At 46.6% G+C, this 22,346-nt stretch overlaps 1 protein-coding gene across 1 annotated transcript; it reads left to right on the top strand.

The window, feature by feature from the left end:
- The first annotated feature begins 1,508 nt into the window (after positions 1-1,508).
- Positions 1,509-21,382, top strand: LOC123181424 (non-lysosomal glucosylceramidase). The gene is made up of 18 exons (XM_044593683.1): positions 1,509-1,934; positions 2,458-2,568; positions 2,674-2,730; positions 3,102-3,178; positions 3,275-3,374; positions 4,098-4,171; positions 7,794-7,894; positions 15,441-15,544; positions 15,845-15,898; positions 15,993-16,048; positions 16,129-16,167; positions 16,497-16,638; positions 16,814-16,998; positions 17,321-17,388; positions 17,576-17,648; positions 18,897-18,958; positions 19,504-20,623; positions 20,880-21,382. The coding sequence occupies exons 1-18, from the start codon at positions 1,836-1,838 to the stop codon at positions 21,106-21,108; spliced, it is 2,751 nt and encodes a 916-aa protein (XP_044449618.1). The 5' UTR covers positions 1,509-1,835; the 3' UTR covers positions 21,109-21,382.
- Positions 21,383-22,346: the final 964 nt, after the last annotated feature.

Raw genomic sequence — 22,346 nt, 5'->3', positions numbered from 1 at the left:
TGGTATGAAGCATCAATGTTCAGTTTGAGTTGATCCATACGTGGTTTCTTCCACTTCTCAACCTCTCTCGCTGTACACCTTTGATTAGCATTCACGTAAGCATTGCACAACGCCAAGGTAGACATCATCCAACTAGCAGCAGGTAGAACCTTTTTTGAATGTGTTGTTTGACGACAGATCCACCACAAGTATCAACAGGCTGTAGCTATCACCTCAGCCACCCCCACATTTTGGAGAACACGATACTGATCTGATGATGATTCAAGTAATTATTCCATCATTTCTGAACCTGATCTGTCTACAGCAAAAGATGCCATAATCCGCTATTCAAGCTTCAGTTCTTTCCAAAGGTGTTGAGCCGGCAAACACTCAAAGGGAAGATGTGAAATATCATCGAGATAATTATGGCACATGGGGCATAAAGGATCTGCCCCTATGTGGTGATTTACAAGTATAGCTTTCACCTGGAGTGTCGCATGAAGAGCCCTCCAACAATTTTTTTTACCAGGAACGATGAGCTTCCAGATTTTACTCCATATAGGATATGAACCTGTGGATGAAGATTGAAACTGCTGTGAAATATTTCCAAATTGGTGTCTCCACTCCACGTGATATGCCGACTTGACAAAAAAAGTTCTAGATTTATTAAAGTGCCACGCCACGCCACGAAGTCCTCGAACCCATTTGGGCTGAGTGGTATCCTTAAAATTCATGTAACATCTACCATAGAGAAAATGTCCTGAATCAAGTTCTCATCCCATTTACCCGTCTATGGATTGATTAGGTCTGACACCCTATCAATCAGGACAACCCCCTATTAGAGATATTCCTCCTATTCGGGCTAGTTGGAATCCATGGGTCTCTCCACATGTTGATGGACTCGCCATTTCCCACACACAAGATGTAACCTCTTTTAAAAGTTTGAATACCCGCAACTATATTTTGCCATGTGAAAGACGAACCCTTCTTGGGCCAGTTTCAAGGATATCTTGGTTTGGGTAATATTTTGCCTTCAAAATCCTAGCACATAGAGACTCAGGATTAACTATCAACTGCCGCACCTGTTATGGACGTCCTTTTTAATATTGTTACATCATGTAGGAACGCACATTTATTTAGCCTGTTTGTTTAAAAGGTACTTACTTTGTTTTAAATTAAATGTTGTTGATTTAGTAACTTTATACTACTACATTTTTATTAATATATATTCCCTCCGTTTCAAAATAGATGACTCAACTTTGTACTAAAATTAATACAAAGTTGAGTCATCTACTCCCTCCGTTCATAAATATTTGTCTTTCTAGAGATTTCAATAAGTGACTACATATGAAGTAAAATGAGTGAATCTATACTCTATATGTCTATATATGGTAGTCTATTTGAAATCTCTAAAAAGACAAATATTTAGTAACGGAGGGAGTATTTAGTAACGGAGGGAGTATGGAACAAATGTGCTTTAAAAAAAATGGAACAAAGGGAGTAAAATAGGTATATTGAATGTGGGCGGGCCGGCACGCGGCAGTCTTCCCCAATAAAGTCCTCTCTCCTCCTCCGCCGGAATCCTTCGCCTCTTCTCCTCGTCAGCCTCCTTCTCCCATCTTCTGGTGCCGTCCCATGCGGACGTGGTTCCCTCTGCTGGAAAGCAAGGGTTGTTCGCCATAGTTTGCTTGTATTGTTTGTTCGTCTTTGCTCTCGTCTTTTTCTTTGTTTTCAAGAATCGAATCCAACGAAAATTTTCCCTCTTGAAGACCAATCTCGGTTGACCCTATCCAAGCTGCCCTCAACTAATACTACCAGCACCAGTTTATTTTTCGAAATAAACCTGGGATTCCGCCATGCCCCGCGGCAAGTCCTCCTCCGGCGGCAGCTTGTTCTACCGGAGGAAGCACTCATGGCGCCGCGATGAGTTAGTGAGCAGGAGCACCCTGCATCTGGTGAGGCCTTCTTCATCATCTCCCATCAATTGCTATCAGTTGACACTTGCCAGTCAGAATCGGCCTGCAGACACTGTTTCTTTGTGCGTATTGGGGAGGTGGCAAAATTGTAATATTGCGCCATTCGACATTCTCCAAGTCAACAGCATTTTGCTGATATATTTTAGTCTGCTATGTTGCTGATTATTATGGCCGCTTTGAATATCCAGAGTCCTTCTATTTTTGTGTATTTTTTATGGCATGTTTTGTGTATTGCTGTGAATATTCAGAAGTTGTACCTGTACTAAAACAGTTTATCAGGCTTTATGCAGTCAAGAGATCAAATTTCACGATTAAGGCATCACAGACTCGTCAGACTTCTTTTTATTTGGAAAGGAGTTATTCTTAGTTTTTGGTAAAACATGTGGCATCATTCCCAAAATATGATAGGGATTTGTTAGATCATATAATTGCAACAGGCTGTTGTTGTTACTGGCCTCATTATTCTGATGTTTCTTATTGATTTTTATGGCAACACCTGCAGCTGGACTTCGATGACGGTACACCACCAGAACATGCTTGGAGAAGAAAATTAAGTAGTCACGCTAATAGACTGAAGGAGTTCAATGTTACGTTCAGAGAAGCTTTTAAAATGGTATGAAAAATGCAATTGTCAAACAGAGGTACTAACTGTCCCTGTTGTCATTCTTCTGAAGTCTTGAGGAAGATGTCCAAATTATGTTTTCCCCTTGACCATCAGATGAAGCTTGGCCTCCGGCTTTGGTCATATGTTCGAGAAGAAGCTTCCCAGGGAAGGGTAATGCATTGGCATACTACTTTTTTCTTCTTAAGCATGCATCTAAATTCACATAATTTTGTATTAGAATTTAGAAGAAAGACACTGAGAAGCCTCAGAATACAAACCCAAACCAAAATCAATTCCAAACAAATGAAATAAAATTATAAAAAGAAGAAGAACATTGAAACAAAGAACATAAATTTCTGATCACGGCAAAACTGTAGCAGCAGCTGCTGACACGGGTCCCTGGTCTGGGATGCTGATGTATCAAGAGCCTGCTGATTGTGCATTTCATATTACTAAATGTTCTACGTAAGGAAAACCTTGTTACATTCAAGTGTACCTTTATTTATTGGCTCCTTTTAACATGGATATTTATCAATTTCCAGAAAGCACCGATTGATCCATTCACGAGGGAGAGCACCAAACCATCAGCCTCACAAGGAGTACCCCTTGGTGGGATGGGGTGTGTGTAACTCATGATGATAAACTTCACAAACATGCTTCCGTTATTTCTGTTGCCAACAATCACTCCCTATTTATGATTTATTCCCCTTTTCAGGACTGGTAGCATATCAAGAGGTTTTAGAGGGGAGTTCAAACATTGGCAGATAACCCCTGGTTCATGTGATATGTCACCAGTGATGGAAAACCAATTTTCGGTGACTGAGACCTTTTACCCTGCTAAAACATGCTATATCCTCAAATATTTACCTTTTTCTCAGTTTCATTCTTTTTCCTTGCTTCTAATGCATATTGTTATGGATCCCAATTTTGAACAATATTTTATGATGAATCTAATGAGGTGTACATGTTGATTTATGTATTCTATATAATTGGTCAAACATAAAGAAAAGTTGACTTAGGACAAAGCTAGAACTTCTAATAATTTGGAACAGAGTAGTTTATATTACCCCCCCCCCCCCTATTATCCTTTGGAATAGTTGTTTGGAATACGATACTTCATGGTGTTATCAGCCAACAGACAGTACATAATTATTGAGAACCCTCTCGTTGTGTTAGCCACTAGGTAGATAGATCATAGATGCACTGCTAGTTAATTAAGCAAAAATATACTAATGTCCTAACTTTTTGTTACATATTAAAAATGGCATCATGTTTTTGGATTGTTGAGGTTTGATGAAAACTCACATGTTCCATACTAAAAACAAATGCCCTTGAAGATTATTCTGCCTCATGTGTTAAGTAAGTTTTTTTTTTCATGACCATGCGTGTTAAATAAGCTTTGTGATGTATCTTTATCTACACTCTTAAGTTCTCTACGAGTGTCAAAGCAAGCAGTGCATGATTTTGCTAAAAGTATAATTTCTTACCTAAAATACACCTCTCATTTTTTTAATCATTCTGTTCTTAATTCACCGCAGATCTTTATAACTAGAGAAGGAGGAACCAAAAAGTACTCCTCAGTTTTAGCTCCTGGTCAGCATGATGGTTTAAAGTATGTTTTTTTTGCCATGTCAGACAACACATTCTTAATTTCCTGAAATTCTATCCATGGATGTTCTGCCTAATGGATGCAAGTATGGAATGTTCTCTTCGGTCTTTGTATGTAAGAATATATATATCAGTCATGACACAGTACAACAACAACAACAACAACAACAACAATGCCTTTCAGTCCCAAACAAGTTGGGGTAGGCTAGAGTTGAAACCCATAATATCTCGAAACCTAGTCATGGTTCTGGCACATGGCTAGCTAACTTCCATGCGCCCCTGTCCATGGCTAGTTCTTTGGTGATATTCCATTCCTTCAGGTCTCTCCTTATGGACTCCTCCCATGTCAAGTTTGGTCTACCTCAACCTCTCTTGACATTATCAGCACACTTCATCCTTCCGCTATGCGCCGGCGCTTTTGGAGGCCTGCATTGTATATGCCCAAACCATCTCAGATGATGTTGGACAAGCATCTCTTCACTTAGTGCTATCCCAACTCTATCACATATATCATCATTCCAGAGATGATCCTTTCTTGTGTGGGCACATATCCATCTCAGCATGCGTATCTCCGCAACACCTAACTTTGGACATGTCACCTTTTTGTTGGCCAACATTTCTGCGCCATACAACATCGCAGGTCGAACCGCCGTCCTATAGATAGCGCCACTTCATCCATCCGACTTTGATTCGATGGCCCACATCTTCATCGATATCACCATCCTTCTGTAGTATTGACCCCAAATATCAAAAGGTGTCCTTCTGAGGTACCACCTGCCCATGAAGGCTAACCTCCTCCTCCTTGTGCCTAGTAATCAGTTTTAGTTCTACTAAGCCTAAAAGCTTTTGATTCCAAAGTTTGTCTCCACAACTCTTAACTTTTTAGTAACCCCAGTCCAGCTATCGTCGACTAGCACCACATCATCTGGAAAGAGCAAACACCATGGGATATTTCTTTGTATCTCCCTTGTGACCTCATCCACCAAAGCAAAAAGATAAGGGCTCAAAGCTGACCCTTGGTGGCTGTTGCAGTCCTATTTTAATTGGAAACTCATCGGTGTCGCCATCACTTGTTCGAACAATTGTCACAACATTGTTTTACATGTCCTTGATGAGGGTAATGTACTTTGTTGGGACTTTGTGTTTCTCCAAGACCCACCACATGACATTCTACGATTTCTTATTGTAGGCCTTTCAAGTCAACAAACATAATATGTAGGTCCTTCTTTTGCTCCATGTATCTCCATAAGTTATCGTGCGAAGAAAATAACTTCCATGGTCGACCTTCTAGGCATGAAACCAAACTGATTTTTTGTCACGCTTGTCATTCTTCTGAAGCGATGCCCAATGACTCTCCCATAGCTTCATTCTATGGCTCATCAACTTAATTCCACGGTAATTAATATAATTTTGAACACCCCTCTTATTCTTGAAGACTGGTACTAATATACTCCGCCTCCATTCTTCGGGCATCTTGTTTGATTGAAAAATGAGGTTGAAAAGCTTAGTTAGGCATACCATTGCAGTATTGCTATCTCCAAGGCATCTCCACAACTCAATGGGGATACAATCAGGGCCCATGCCCTTCTCTCCTTTCATCATTTTTTAAGCCTCCTTGGCCTCGGACTCCTGGATTCGTCACACAAAACGTCGTTGTCATCATTAAAGGAGTCGTCCAACTCAATGGCAGGGCCCTTATTCTCTCCATTCAACAGTTTGTCGAAGTACTCTTGCCATCTATTCTTGATCTCCTCGTCCTTCACCAAAAGTCGATTTGCTCCATCTTTGATGCATTTGACTTGGTTGACATCCCTCGTCTTCCTCTCTCGGATCTTGGCCATCTTATAGATGTCCCTTTTGCCTTACTTCATGTTTAAACGCCAGTAGAGGTCCTCATACGCCCGACCCCTTGCTTCACTCACCGCTCGGTTTGTGGTCTTCTTTGCCACTTGTACTTCTTTATGTTGTCAGCACTCCTATCCAGGTGTAGGCGTCTGAAACAATCTTTCTTCTCCTTAATAGCCTTCTGAAAATCATCGTTCCACCACAAGGTATCTTTAGCTTCGCTTCTACTTCCCCTGGTCACCCCAAACGCAAGTCGCCATCTTCATCCACATATTGTTTGCACCACCTCCTTCCTTCCAAGAACCTTATTTAATAAACCTTTCCTTGAAAGCCTGAGCTGCCCCCACCCCCTTGAGCTTCCACCACTTCGTTGTAGCGACTTTGGCGCATTTATCCCTCTAGACACATATCCGGAAGCTGAAGTCAGCCACACCAAGCTTATGTTGAGGGACAACACTCTCCAAGTACCACCTTACAATCTAGGCAAGCACACATGTCCTCTCTTCTCGCGGGGACGAAATAAATCTGGCTAGAGTGTTGACCCTACTAAAATTCACTAGATGGGATTCTCTCTTTTTAAAGAGGGTGTTAGCTACGATGATGTCATAGGCTAAAGCAAAGCTTAAGACATCCTCTCCTTGATTCCTGCCGCCATAACCAAAGCCCCCATGCACCCTTTCAAAACCTGTGTTAGATATACACACGTGGCCATTGAGGCCCCCTCCTATGAAGAGCTTCTCGCCAATAGGCCCACTCTTAACCATGTCCTAGGCCTACCTAGAACTCCCTCCTGGTGCTCTCATTGTGGCCTACTTGCGGGGCATATGCGCTGATAACACTAAGAACTCAGTCCCAAACTACCAGCTTGACCAGGATAATCCGGCCCCCTTGCCTCTTGATGTCTACCACTCCATACTTGAGGCTCTTGTTGATCAAGACGCCTGCTCCATTTTTGTTTGTAGTTGTCTCCGTGTACTATAGCTTGAAGCCAGTATCCTCCACCTCCTTCGCCTTTTGCCCCTTCCATTTAGTTTCTTGTACGCATAAGATGTCAACACGTCTCCTCGTCGCTTTATCAACTAACTCCTGTAACTTACCCGTTAGGGACCCTACATTCCAACTACCTAAGCGGATCCTACGTGGCTTGGCTAGCTTCCTTACCCTTCGCACTCGTCAAGTCAAATGCGAAGATCCTTGCTCACTTTTCACTACACCTGGGCGTCGATGTAGTGTGCCACTGAGGATGCGATGACCCGATCCTTGCTCACTTACCACCGTATCCAAATCAAGATACGGCGCGCCACCAAGGGGGTGACGGCCTGGCCCTTACCCATTTAACACCACACCCTGGTTCATGGCATGTCGCAAAGAGGGTTACGCCCCAACATAGTCCTTTTGGTTTTCATTTCCATAAGAGTGGCTGAGGTTTGACGTTGGCTCGCCAAGCCTATCACAACCCTCCTCCTTTACCCGGGCTTGGGACCGGCTATGTTGAGACAACATAGGCGGAGTTAGTCATGACACAATCTACTATAAAAAATAATTATTTAATTATTTAACTGATTTGCGGTCCTAATCACATTTCTCATATGAAGGCCATGGATCTTTTTGTAATAAACCCTTTCAGTACCTAATGCGCCGGTCTTTAGACTATTTCTGTTCAATTATATGGACAATATAGACAAGCATGATCCCCCTTTTGTGGGGGGTTCTTCTTTCTAGCTTTTAATATCAGTTGTATCGTAAATACTTGACTGATCATTTGGTGTTTCTTGATTCAGAAAATCTAGCGATGATGGCATATCATCCTGGGATTGGAAATTAAGGGGTGACCGTTCAACATACCATGCTTTGTTTCCTCGAGCATGGACTGTTTATGATGGTATGCTACTCATTTATTTTAGTAAGAAATCACTCCAAGCAGTAAGATGGACGTCATGATAACAAGATCGCTCCAGTTTCCTTATCTTATGGCTCATAGGTCACAGTTTTTAGTTGGGCAGGCACAATAGCTGTTCGAGCTTTCCACATCTGTCTATTATATATTATATATACTAAAAGCACAATATGGTTGTGGTAGGACTAGGGTTCCTACCGGCTCTACTCCTTAGGTTATAAGGGCAGAACAACGGAGGTTGGGGGCGAGGGCGCGCGCTCCGGCGCGTCGGCGCCGTCGCGAGGGAAGAGGAGGGCGGCGGCGGTTAGGGCTGGCGGCGGCTAGGGTTCCGGCTCCTCTGGGAGCCGGGCAATAGGGATAGAAAATATCTTTATTGCTTAATTCCGAAAAGAGTCTTACAGCCTATACTTATAACCTATATAACTTGCATAATAATTAACCTAAGATAACTTGTGGGCCAAGCCCCTAACTACTGCCCGGTGGGCCTCCTCCGGTTATAAGCTAAACCGGTCATAACATCTCTCCCCGCCTGCGCAAACAGCTCGTCCTCGAGCTGAAAGTCTGGATAGTGTTGGCGGAAGTCGTCACGCTGCTCCCAAGTAGCCTCCTCCTCCGGAAGGCCCGCCCACTGGATCAGAACGAACCACACCCCGCGACGGAGCTGCGCCCGCAACACCTTCTCTGGCTCCGGAAGAAGACGTCCGTCGGCGGTCGGAGGAAGCGCGGGTGGAGCGGCCGGTGGCTCTCCACGAAAAGGCTTGAGCAGCCCCACATGGAAAACGTCGTGGATGCGAGCACCGGCCGGAAGCTGAAGGCGATAGGCCACCTGCCCAATGCGCTCCAAGACGGCGAAGGGCCCGGCGTAGCGAGGGCCGAGCTTGCGCTTCGCGCGCGGGTCGAGTGACTGCGTAGAGTGGTGGAGAAGACGCAGCCACACCCAATCACCCACCGCGAACTCCGCCTCGCGATGGTTGCCGTCGTAGTAATGCTTGGCCAGCTGCTGGGCCTGGAGGAGACGCTGACGGACCTCAGCGAGCATCTCATCATGGTTGCGAATAAGCTCACCGGCGGCCTCCGTCCGCGCCGTCGCCGGGTCCACCGGCAAGATAGGCGGAGGCGGCCGACCGTAGACCACCTCAAATGGTGTAGCACGCAGGGCGGAGTGATAGGAGGTGTTGTAGCAGTACTCTGCCCACGCGAGCCAATCCACCCAAGCCCGAGGGCGATCACCTGTAACATAGCGCAAATACATGGCAATCACCTTGTTAACCACCTCGGATTGGCCGTCCGTCTGTGGGTGGAAGGCCGTGCTCAGGCTGAGCTTGACGCCCGCCATCCTGAAGAGGTCGCGCCAAACATGGCCTGTGAACACCGGGTCCCGATCACTGACAATCGAAGAGGGGAACCCGTGAAGACGAACGATACCCTCGAAGAAGGCACGGGCCACGGACGCGGCAGTATATGGATGCCCCAGCGCGATGAAGTGGGCATACTTGGAGAAGCGGTCGACCACAGTGAGAATGACTGATTTGCCGCCCACCTTGGGAAGGCCCTCGATGAAGTCCATGGAGATATCTGCCCAGACCTGAGACGGCACGTCCAAAGGCTGAAGCAGACCAGCCGGCCGTAATGTCTCCGTCTTGTTGCGCTGGCATGTCATGCAAGATCGCACCCAGTCACGGACTAAGGCACGATCACCAGGAATGTAGAAGTCGGCGCGTAGACGATGGAGGGTTTTCTGCACACCCTCATGACCAGCCGAGTGGGCCAGCAACATGACCTGGTGACGAAGATCATCATGTGCCGGAACAAAAACGCGGCGCCCATGGAGGAGCAGGCCGTCCGTGAAGCGCCAAGGCTCCTCCAGGTCGCCGGCAGCCAGCTGCTGCCGAAGGAGGACCGCGTCGGCAGCGGTCGCCGTCGCCCGGCGAATCTCGGCGAAGAGGCCGAAGGTGGGCCCGGAGCGGATGCACAACGCCGTCCCCTCGGCGGCGCCGACGGTGGAGTCGAGGTCGGAGTCGCGGCGCGACAAGGCGTCGGCCACAGTATTAAGACGACCCGGGCGGTACTCGACGGAGAAATCGAAGCCGAAGAGCTTGCTAATCCACTGGTGCTGCGGCACGGTCGAGAGCCTCTGGTCCAGCAAGAACTTGAGACTGTAGTGGTCCGTGCGAATCTGGAAAGACCGGCCCCACAGATAGGGCCGCCAATGGCGCACGGCCTGCACCAAGCCAATGAGCTCCCGCTCGTACGCCGCGAGCTTAAGATGGCGCGGAGCGAAGGGCCGGCTGAAGAAGGCGAGAGGACCATCGCCCTGATGAAGCACGGCGTCGAACCCGGCTCCCGAGGCGTCACAGTCCACCACGAAGGGGCGGTCAAAATCCGGCATCTGAAGAACGGGCCCCGTCGTGAGGGCCCCCTTGAGGGCCTCGAATGCTGCTGTCGCCTCCTCATCCCAGGCGAAGGCGTCGCGGCGCAACAACCGCGTGAGTGGCGACGCAATGAGGCCGAACTCCCGGATGAACTTCCGGTAGTATCCGGCGAGGCCGAGAAAACCGCGAAGAGCCCGCGGCGAGTGCGGCGTCGGCCAGGCTGCGACGGCCGCCACCTTGTCGGCGTCCATAGCCACCCCGTCGGCCGAGATGACATGGCCGAGGTAGGCGACGGAAGGCGTCCCGAACGAGCACTTCGAGCGCTTAAGATGAAGATGGTGCGCCCGAAGCTCGTTGAAGACGATGGCGACGTGCTGGAGGTGCTCTGCCCAAGAGGCGCTGTAGATCAGAATATCATCAAAGAAAACGAGCACAAACCGACGTAAGTAGGGCCGGAGGACGTCGTTCATCAGGGCCTGGAAGGTCGCCGGGGCGTTGGTGAGGCCGAAGGGCATCACCAAGAACTCGAAGTGGCCATGGTGAGTCTGAAACGCCGTCTTGGCGATGTCATCTGGGTGCATGCGCACCTGGTGGTACCCCGACCGGAGATCGAGCTTGGTGAAGAAGCGCGCCCCGTGTAGCTCATCCAGGAGCTCATCAACCACCGGAATAGGGAACTTGTCCTTAAGCGTAACAGCATTAAGGGCACGGTAGTCGATGCAGAAACGCCACGTGCCGTCCGACTTGCGGACAAGAAGCACTGGCGCTGTAAACGGCGAGGTGGAGATCCGGATGATGCCTGCCGCGAGCATGAGCGCACACTGCCGCTCCAACTCATCCTTCTGCAGCTGCGGGTAACGGTAAGGATGCACCGCCACCGGCGCGGAGCCCGGCAAGAGATGTATACGGTGATCATATGCGCGGGCGGGCGGAAGACCCTGTGGCTCGGTGAAGAGGTCGTCGTGTTGCTGCAGAAGGTTCTCCAAGAGCGGATGCTCGGCCTCGGAGGTGGCCGCGGCCAGCTGAAGCTGAGGTGGTACGGGCGTGGCGCCCCCAACGCCGTCCCACCGAATGCGGCGGCCCAGGCGCCAGAAGGTCATCGTCAGCGCGTCGAAGTCCTAAAGAATGGGACCGAGGGTCCGCAGGAAGTCGACGCCAAGGATGAAGTCGAAGCAGCCCATGTCGATGCCTGCACAGGTGATGGAGAAGTGTTCCCCGCCGATGGTGATGGGTACGTCCCGTGCGAGGCCATGGCACCGGAGGCGATCGCCGTTGGCCACCGTGACCCGAAGTTGCTCCCGCCCGTCGGCGGGCGCTAAGCGACGCATGGTAGCCTCGGGCAGGAAGTTATGGGTGGAGCCTGTATCCACCAAGGCCACCAAGAGCTCGCCGTGGATCGTCACCGGCAAGAGCATGGTCCGCTCGTCACGGATCCCGGCGAGCGCGTGGAGAGAGACCACGAGGGCCGTCGCCGGGGCAGCCGTGGGTGCGCCCTCAGCCGCCGCTGGGGGTGGTAGTGCCGCGGCCTCATCGGCCAAAGCGTCCTTCTCGGTGAAATCGACCGTCTCCAAGTAGAAGAGGCGCGGGCACACATGGGTCGGCGTATAGGGCTCGTCACAGTTAAAGCAGAGGCCCTGGCGCCGCCGCTCCATCTGCTCCGCCGGAGAGAGACGCCGAAAGGGGCGCGTCGTGGTCGAGGTAGTGGGTGCCGGTGTGGCCGGGGGCGGCCGGCCTGGTGCAGGTGGCGGGCGGCTGGTCTGCCGGCCTCCTCGGGCCGGGGTAGCCGGCAACATGGCCTGGGCGCGAGCCTCGAAGGCCCGGGCGTAATACATGGCCGTCTGGAGATCCTGAGGGCCGCAAAGCTCCACGTCGACGCGAATGTGATCCGGAAGGCCACCAACAAAGAGGTCGGCGCGCTGCTGCGCCGTCACGCCCGACGCATGGCACGCCAAGGCCTGGAAGCGGTCAGCGAAGTCCTGCACCGTAGAGGTGAAAGGAAGGCGGCCGAGCTCCGACAGGCGGCTCCCGCGAACCGGGGGCCCAAAGCGGAGGAGGCAGAGCTCGCGGAAGCGCTCCCAAGTAGGCTTGGCACCCTCGTCCTGCTCGAGAGCGTAGTACCACGTCTGTGACGCGCCGCGGAGGTGATAAGAGGCAAGCCAGGTCCGCTCCGAAGCGAGTGTGCGCTGCCCGCGGAAGAACTGGTCGCACTGGTTGAGCCAGTTGAGGGGGTCCTTCGTGCCGTCATAAGTGGCGAAGTCGATCTTGGCGAACCGCGGCGGTGCCTGGGAGGGAACACCGTGTCGAGCTGGCTCGGAGGTGCGGAGCAGCGAGGCGGGTGGCGCCTGGTCGGAGTACTCCGGGTAGGGACCGGCGGAACCCGATGGCCCCCCGAACTGCGGGAACGGGGTCGGCTGTCCGGGGGCCGTGGTGTAGACCGGCGAAGGCGAAGACCCAGCCGCCCACGCTGGAAGTGGCGACGGGGAAGGCGGGAACCGGACCTGATGAAGCGGGAGGCCGGTCGGCGGGGGTGCCCCCGAGCTAGGCAGGGGCGGCGCCGGTGGCGGGGAGTGGGCGGGGGCGTCGGTGGCCGCGGGGGAGGGTGGCTGCAGGTACCACAGAGGGGCCGCGGCCGGCGTGGTCCCGTTGGGGTGTCCCGCCTGGAACGGCATCTGCTGGATCGGCCAGGGACCCGATGACGGCGTCGGCACCGAGGGCCAGAGGGGCGCCGCGGCAGCCGGAGGGCCGCCCGGTGAAGCCGCCTGGAACGGCAGCATCAGAGGGGCACCGAACGAGGAGACGCCCTGGGCCGGCCACGGCGGGTGGCCGTAGGCGGTAGCGGGCGCCGTCGGCAGGTGCATGTAGGGCCCGGCCGCGTACTGCTGCTGCTGCAGGTGGAGGCCCTGGACGGCGGTGACGAGGTCCCGCAGGGTAGCCGTGACCTGCTCCGGTGTGAAGACGGCGGATGGCGGTGGCGCAGAGGGCACCGGGGATGGCGGCGCGGCCGGGGCCGCCGTGGAGCCGAGGCCCGCCAGCGCGGTTGTCCCGGCGGTGGACGTTATCGGCGCGGTGAGGGGCGGCGCCGTCGTCATCGGCGCGGTGGAGCCGCTGGAAAACGCCGGCGGTGGTGGTGGCACCGACATGATCGGAACTTGGTCTCTGATTACCAAATTGGTAGGACTAGGGTTCCTACCGGCTCTACTCCTTAGGTTATAAGGGCAGAACAGCGGAGGTTGGGGGCGAGGGCGCGCGCTCCGGCGCGTCGGCGCCGTCGCGAGGGAAGAGGAGGGCGGCGGCGGCTAGGGTTCCGGCTCCTCTGGGAGCCGGGCAATAGGGATAGAAAATATCTTTATTGCTTAATTCCGAAAAGAGTCTTACAGCCTATACTTATAACCTAGATAACTTGCATAATAATTAACCTAAGATAACTTGTGGGCCAAGCCCCTAACTACTGCCCGGTGGGCCTCCTCCGGTTATAAGCTAAACCGGTCATAACAGGTTGAAAATAGAGAGATATGCTAGAAATTTCCACAAAAAGCAAAACATCCGATCGTTGATCTGGTGGACCGTCTCTTTATTAGTAGATCACAACCTTTCGATCTATATAATCGTACCTAAACAGATCATACCCGTTAGATCAACATAAATGTACCTAAATGATCGTACCCATTAGATCCCATCTGTTAGATCTGTATAAATGGACCTAAACAGATCGATTCTTTGTAATTGTGCCTAAACATATCACACCTATTAGATCTTCATAATTGTACCTCCGCAAGATCATAACTGGTAGATTGCGTAACTATAGCTACATTGTACCTACAGTCCTACACAGATCGTAGCAGGTATATTTTGTAACTCTAGCTACATAAATCACAAACGATACATCATCACAGTTGCATTTAGAAAAATCTCACGCAAAAATATTTTTAAGCGCACATGTTAATTATTATTAGTTGAACTATAAACGATAGTACATGCATGCTAAATGTTATTTAAATAACTTAGACCCCACCACATACACTAATGATGTGCAATGGATACAGACTCCTATAAAAATATAGTACAAAATTTCCTTTTACCATCTTATGCTCTGTAAACAATTAGACTACCGACAACATACAAATTCTTTAGGACGACACACTAAAAAAGTGGTTGGAAAGTTACTAGGCTCCAGCATGAGCATCGACAAAGGAGCGCGTAAGCGTTGATTACTAGAACCTAAGGAATTTAGGCTGAGGGTGCTAATCATTGATTTGTTAATTTTTTTTGTTTTAGTTATAAAAGAAGGATCCAATTGTATAAGCAAAATCTCAGTGCAAGCATAATTCGAGGAGGATATGAACAGAAGCAGATAAATGACATAGGGCAAATAACACGTTGTTTAGACATGGATACAGGCCCGCGCAGGTCTTCATATTGCGGGTTAGTTTGGTTGGTGTCATCCACACCTACGGTATAAACAGGTTATTGAGAAAAAAAATCAGTAACGTTAGATTTTTCTAAATATTTTAAATTCTTTTGCTATTTCTTAGTAACATAATCATATTCATATACAAAATGAAGGTCTGACAGTGTTCTTATTAGTAGTGTTCCGGCCTGTGTGGCAGATGCTGTAATGAATGATTGTATTAACATTCTAATTTAATTAATATATGGGTTGGGTTTTCAAAAAAAAAAAGGTCGAAGTTACAGCTTAGGACTGCATCCATGTCTAAAACGACGTGTTATATGCAATGAAGGGGGTAAAATGCAAGAAAAAAAATGTTTGTATAAGATAAAAATAAAAAATAAATACTGAACACTTGCCACTGAATTATAAACTACTAAGTGCTTTTAGTATGAACTAAATGCGTAATGCACGTTGATATCAGATAGAAAATTAATTGCATGTTTATATTAGGCAGAAAATTAATTACACGTTAATATTAGGTAGGATATCAATTACGCGTTAATTACGTGGATAGTCTATATTTGGTATGTTATTAATTGCATGCTAAACATGTTAAACACTCGCCATTGGAGCAATATATGCTTTGTTGTTGTTGTTGTTGTTGTTGTTGTTGTTGTTATTGTATAGATATAGATTATGAGGCACATCATTAAAGGTACTGCAAACATGCTAATGAGACTCACAAGTTCTTATCCATTTGATTTTAAAGGTGAACCTGATCCTGAACTGAAATTATCTTGCCGTCAAATATCTCCATTTATTCCCCACAACTACGAAGAGAGTAGTCTCCCAGTCTCCGTTTTTGTCTACACTGTAAGTTCTTCATTACTTGTAGGAGCAATGGTTATTATGGCGCGATATAGACTTAATGTTTCACATGTCTGAAATTTGAACTCCTCATTGTATAAGCTTGTATGCAGAGCTCGTGTATGTTTATGAAGAGTGTATACGCTGTTAACACACTGAGAATATTACTGTACATTTAAGTACTGTGGCATGACCACCAATTTTATTAGAGAATTTTGATTTAGCATCATGCTTTTTCTTATTAATAACTGCTGCCTTATGTAGTGTTTGTAATCTTATGTTTGTATGGGTATGAAAATTGTGCAGCTAGTGAATACCGGAAAGGAAAGGGCAAAAGTCAGCCTAGTAATGACCTGGGCGGTAGTAACTTGCTACTCTTCTACTCCAATGTTCTTATGTAATTTTTTCTTCTGTTTCTTTGATTTAATTATGTTCTGTTCTTGATGCGATCCAGAATTCTATTGGTGGACTTTCACATCAGTCTGGTGGTCATGTAAATGAACCATTCATGTCAGTTGGGCTTCGCTTAGTACAGTTTATGCTATAACTAAAAATATAGTGAAATGATTTGTAATCTGTTTCGTATGCAGTGGAGAAAATGGAATTTCTGGTGTTCTCCTACATCACAAGTAAGTCATCAAGTGTCCATAATTGTCTTTCCTATGGTCATTTGGCAGATTTCCTTAAGCATTTCTGTGAAGTGCCAAATGCAAACTAAGAGCTTCTAGCTGATCATTGTTTGCAACAGTATCTCCACACTGGCTTGTTCTGATCGATTTGGGGACGGAGTTTTTTCAGTGACATAACGTATTCTCATCCCTATATTTGTATTAGAAGCACCAACAATCTCTGTCTAAAGAAGCAATAGTTTTTGCCAGATACATGACGTTCTCTGCATGTTTCTTCTAATCTAGTGTTTTGCTTATCTAGCAATAATTATCAATTAAAAACGTTGCAGGACTGCCAACAATAATCCTCCAGTAACATTTGCTGTTGCTGCACGTGAAAACCAAAATGTTGATGTCACAGTGTTGCCAATTTTTGGGCTTTCTGGAGAAAGTTCAGTCACTGCTAAGGAGATGTGGGGCACAATGGTCCAGGTGATTTTTCCTTTTGTCCTACAGTCAGAATGCACCTCTTTTTTGTAGGCTTGGTATTTGGATACTCGTGCAAAGAAGTGAATCATACATTGAACCGATTTGTCCATTTGAAATAAACAAAAACTGGCAAAAATATTTGACTGTACTCTATGTCTTGCCATATAATTTTTGAAAGGGTGGTTGCTTTGACCGAGATAATTTCAATGCTGGCCCCAGCATGCCTTCTTCAGTGGGTGATACAGTTTGTGCAGCAGTTTCTGCTTCAACCTGGGTTGAACCACATGGAAGATGTACGGTCGTATTTTCGTTAGCTTGGTCTTCTCCCAAGGTTAAATTTAAGAAGGGAAGTACGTACCACAGGTAAATTCTATTTTCCAAACTTCTTATGTTTGGTGATAATAATGCCAAGTCCAAATGGGTGTTAATTCATCTATTCTGAACTCCAAAACTTGTATGTTCTGCACACTCATTAGTTTATCCTCCATCCTTACTGTAGCATTATACTTCATAGAACATAGTGATTGTGATTGTATAAACTTAAATCCAATTCCGTAGGCTGAATTTATAGTTCTGCTACCTTTTCTTAAACTTTCCGTGTGTATTTATCTGAATATATACTAAGATCAATAAGACCAGCTGTTCCATTTGTTTAATAAGGTTTGATTTCGTGCTCTTTTGGCAGGAGATATACAAAGTTCTACGGAACTTCCCCAAGATCTGCTATAAACCTGGCGCAAGATGCCTTGATGAGTATGTTTTTGTTTAAAAAAATTGTGGCATACATTTGGTATATGTTGACTATAGCAGTTAATTTTCTCCTCATACATGAAGATTATGGTTTGATTACTCTATTCTAGTGGTGCTCTCTGTGTTGAGATATTTTTCTGGTTAATTTATTTCTTCTGAATCTGTCTATTGATTCCCATCCGATTGACAGAGTACAAGCATTGGGAAGAGGAAATCGATAAGTGGCAGACCCCAATTCTCCGTGATGAAAGGTTTCCAGAATGGTACAGTATAATACTTGTGCATGACTTGCACTCATAACTATTTCTAAGATTATTAAGGAAATAGCCAACTTTCTGCCCCAAAGTATCTCAAATGTCCTCTTAACCCCCTGATAAGCTATATTTTGCATTGTTACATCTCGGAGTTTTAATACTGGATCACTTCTCTAGGAGGGCGATTTTAGGAGTCGTCCTCTGTTCTTGTCTACTGGGGCATTATAGTCTACTCTGTACTCTCTCATTTCTTCTCTTTGGCTGTAAATCAATCAATTATCCATGTATAAGCCTCTCCGCCTGCTTGTCCTGCTTGGCAACCAAGGTGCCATCTTCTCTCCTGGATCTTCCTCATCGTGAATGCTAGTTGTTGCAGTATTGTGTCCGTTCATCCCACTCGGATGCTTTGAGGTATCTGATTCCAAAAGCTCCACCGTAATCCTAAGACACGTGATAGTCACGTCAGCTATGCATGCCTCGTGGGCTGTCATGGAAAGCCGAGTTGGACTGGGTCATATGCCCATCATTGATGGCCCTCGAGATTGGGATGATAACCGCAGAGGGCCAGGCCATCTGCCCGCCCTCCACGGCCCTAATATTCAAGCTGCTTACCTTTACCACTGACTGAAAGCCCATCGATGACAAAGATGAAGAAGCCACCACTCCCCGCACCGTTGACGAGGACAACCGAGACCCTGCCGATGATATAACATCTTTCCATCCTGCCGTGGAGATCACGTCGCCGAGGACGACAGGCTCCCGTGGTACCACCTGGAGAAGGCCCTTCCAACGCCTCAGCTCCGGCGACGGTCGCTGCTTCACCACGCACGCTGCAGTCGGCGATCCTGCGAACACGCCGTCAGACGCCAACAGCACAACGGTCGGATCAGTGCTGGGCACCATGGGGTCAACGACGAAGCCGCCTCTGAGACGGAGTAGGCAACGACGAGCACAGTAAAAACATTTACCGATGGGATCGTCCCTCCACCCCTCCCCCTGATCGTCCCTCCGTTTTTTGCGTTCATAGTCGTTCAAAGTTCAGGGTGGTTAATTATTCAGAAAATTAGTTCATGGTCAACCTGAGGTCCGATACTCTTTGGCCTTTGGGGGAGTGAGGTGGACAGTTTCCAATTATTAATCACATGGAATTTGAGCCTTCACTTCATACGTCTTTAGAGAATATACTTTTTTGTCTATAGCTTTAGCTATGTACGATAAATATATATTTATGTGCTACATTGTACTTTACTCTTGCAGGTACAAAATTACTCTCTTCAATGAGTTATACTTCCTAGTAGCGGGAGGAACTGTTTGGATTGGTAATCATCTCTCCAGATCCTTGTTCCTGATTTTCCTTTTCTCTCTGTTGATAGGATTTGACTTGGTAGTCTCATCTTGGAATGTCCTTGTCCAGACCTCACCTTCAAGTTACCCCTTTGTAGCACAGTATTTATTTTACATGAACAGAGACATTGCAATACAAATTTGTATTTTCTCCATTCAGGAAAATTCATGTTGAATATTCCACATGAACTATCACTTGGTTATTTCTATGTAGAAATAGTTCACTGCAATAAGAAGCTGTTTAGAACAAGAAAAAACAAATTCCTCTGGAAATAGTTTTTTTTGGAACGAACAAGTTCTTATTGATCTATATAGCACATTTATTTCAAGGCTAAGTTCTTTTGTAACAAAGAAAACTTACTCTATGTGGTTGGTTCCAGAGTATATTAACACAGTACTAAATTAATCTTGTCATTTTAATTGCATCTCTCATGAATGGTGACAATGCCAAAAGATATAATTATGTGTTTGCTTCTATAATGTAGTTTTGTAATTACTGATCTAGTGGATGTACTCCCAGACAGTGATTTGAGTTCAAGTCTACCTGAGGACAGTGATTTGCCACTTCATAACAGCACTTGCAACTCTACAGTTCCACTTATTGGTTCTAGCCCACCTGACTTTGATGACAAAGAAAATGTTGGGAAGTTTTTGTACCTTGAAGGAGTGGAGTACTTCATGTGGTGCACTTACGATGTACACTTCTATGCTTCGTTTGCTCTGTTGGATCTCTTTCCTAAGATTGAGCTGAGTATTCAACGGGACTTTGCTAGAGCTGTTTTGCGTGAAGATAGAACTAGAGTCAGATTTCTTGCTGATGGTACATGGGGCACACGCAAAGTAATTGGAGCTGTTCCCCATGATCTCGGAGCACATGATCCTTGGCATGAATTGAATGCATACAATATACATGATACAAGTAGATGGAAAGATCTGAATCCCAAGTTTGTGCTCCAAGTTTACAGGGATTTTGCTGCAACAGACGACATGTCATTTGGCAGGGATGTCTGGCCTGCAGTTTGTACTGCTATGGAATACATTGAACAGTTTGATCGTGATGGTGATTGTATGATTGAGAATGATGGTTTTCCTGATCAAACTTATGATGCTTGGACTGTTCTTGGAGTAAGTGCCTATTGTGGTTGTCTTTGGCTTGCTGCCCTTCAAGCTGCAGCCGCAATGGCCCGCAGCCTTGGGCATGATGACTATGCTGACAGGTGCATGGTGAAATTTGCAAAGGCTAAGCACGTGTTTGAAGCCAAGTTATGGAATGGTTCATATTTCAATTATGATAGTGGAACAAGTTACAGTAGCCACTCCATCCAGGCAGATCAGTTGGCCGGACAATGGTACACTGCATCATCTGGCTTGCCACCTCTGTTTGATGAGGACAGAATAAAATGCACGCTTCAAAAAATATTTGACTATAATGTGATGAGGGTGAAAGGAGGACGCATTGGAGCAGTCAATGGTATGCACCCAAATGGGAAGGTAGACGAGACATGTATGCAGTCAAGAGAAATCTGGACTGGAGTAACATACAGTTTAGCTGCAACGATGCTGCTCCATGGAATGGAGGATCAGGCTTTCACTACAGCGCAAGGCATTTTTCTTGCAGGATGGTCTGAAGAGGGCTATGGGTATACCTCTTGTCTCATCACTATATTTAAAGTTTTAGTGTTTGACATATATTTACTTTTGATCAGGATCATGCTTTTTAGTGCTGATGGTTGCGCTATCTTAAATTCTTAATTCATCTAATAATGCCTAGCTATGATTTCATTAAATACCACTTGTTCACTGGTTGTTGGATATAATCATATAGGGACTCAATTCATTTGAGATAACTGGTTGTTGGATATAAGCTATAAATAGTTAACATATCATTTCAATCAGGTATTGGTTTCAAACTCCAGAAGCATGGACTATTGATGGCCACTATAGATCGCTGATATATATGCGCCCGCTTGCGATATGGGCAATGCAGCATGCGCTGTCTCCTCCAAGGGCGATCCTCGAGGCCCCAAAGGTAAATACAATGGAGAGGGCCTATGTTTCCCCTGGTGCGCTTCAGTTTCTCCAGGATAGCGTCAGGAAGATCACTCCCAAGAGTGGCTGTTTTTGAGCCAATGTGTGTGTGGTCTATGGTTGCTGGTGTGATTAGAGATTTAGCTCAATTATTCCTGTACATGCATATGTAAAGAAATGCAGAGTTGCAATTTCCTTTCTGCGGAGGGAAGGTCATGTGCAACCAATCTTGTCTTGTATATTGTGATCATTGTCAGTGAGCCCAACTCTGTACAGTACTGTACATAGTATATATACATATAGACCCCGTGTATTGCCTGAATTGGTTGATGAAAATCTGGGTTGATAACATGAGAATCAAAATTAAATCACACGACTTGTCATATCGAACTATGTATAACTGTAAAATATGTATTGCATATAAGTAGAATGATTGAATGGAGAACGTTTTCTCATGCATGGTTGAATGTGGATTTTTTTTCTGATTGCATGTTGAGGTTGGCCTTTTCTATTCATAATTGTACGGTGAGGTGACATATTTGCATGTTGATATAAATAAGTTAGTGGGGATGACTCTCTTAGGTATATAGGATGTGAAAAATCTCATCTGCTATCGTCTTGTCCTTAAAAAAAAACTTCATCTTGTCGATAATGTTGTGCGGTACCTTGCCATATCTTACATAGTTACATATTCACATAAGAAGGGATCCGGGTCGCCTGGCACAACTAGAAATCCAAGGTTGGTCGGGGTGTGTGTTTTAATGACCAATTTGATTATATTTGGATCCTAGGTCTAATCTAGAGTTTTTTGGTGTCATTTACCACGTCAGTTTTGTAAGCAATCACAGTGAACGCCCTTAGGATCGTTAGATCCCGATCAATGCATGACAATTACTCTGCGCAGGGCGGACGATCTGAATCTTTGGTCTCAAAGATGCAAGAATTCCCAGCGCCAAATGCTCCTCCAAGATTGGAGTTCTATGTTGTCAAACCTTGCCGCGAGATTGCAACCTAATGTACTCTTTGGCTATCCCCTTGCTCTTCTCTATTCTTCACAACCCGCTGTAACCTTCATCTGTGTAAACATTTCTATAAAGTTATATAGGGTTCAGGCCGGCGCAAGCCCGTCGTTGACACGTAAAAAACATTTTTTTTCTGCCATTTTCTGTTACTACGTGGCAACTTTTGTTTTAGAGCATGGCAAATCCGTTAGAACATCATGTCAATTTTATCTGTTTTTGCATGACAAATCCAGGCATTCGCAGGAAAATCTTAAAAATCCGACAAAGACTATTGAAACATTTTCTTTTCTTTATTTGTCATGGAAGTTCATGA

This window comes from Triticum aestivum, chromosome 1D (assembly GCF_018294505.1).
Source record: "Triticum aestivum cultivar Chinese Spring chromosome 1D, IWGSC CS RefSeq v2.1, whole genome shotgun sequence".
Lineage (NCBI taxonomy): Eukaryota > Viridiplantae > Streptophyta > Magnoliopsida > Poales > Poaceae > Triticum > Triticum aestivum.
Note: the sequence above shows the minus strand (reverse complement) of the source record. Positions and strands in the feature narration are given on the sequence as shown.

Bases quoted from the DNA above. Each gene is read 5' to 3' on its own strand.
- LOC123181424 (XM_044593683.1), top strand. From the start codon at position 1,836: ATGCCCCGCGGCAAGTCCTCCTCCGGCGGCAGCTTGTTCTACCGGAGG. The intron at 16,168-16,496 runs GTAAGTCATCAA...AAAACGTTGCAG, and splicing joins GGTGTTCTCCTACATCACAA to GACTGCCAACAATAATCCTC. The intron at 17,649-18,896 runs GTACAGTATAAT...TTACTCTTGCAG, and splicing joins GATGAAAGGTTTCCAGAATG to GTACAAAATTACTCTCTTCA.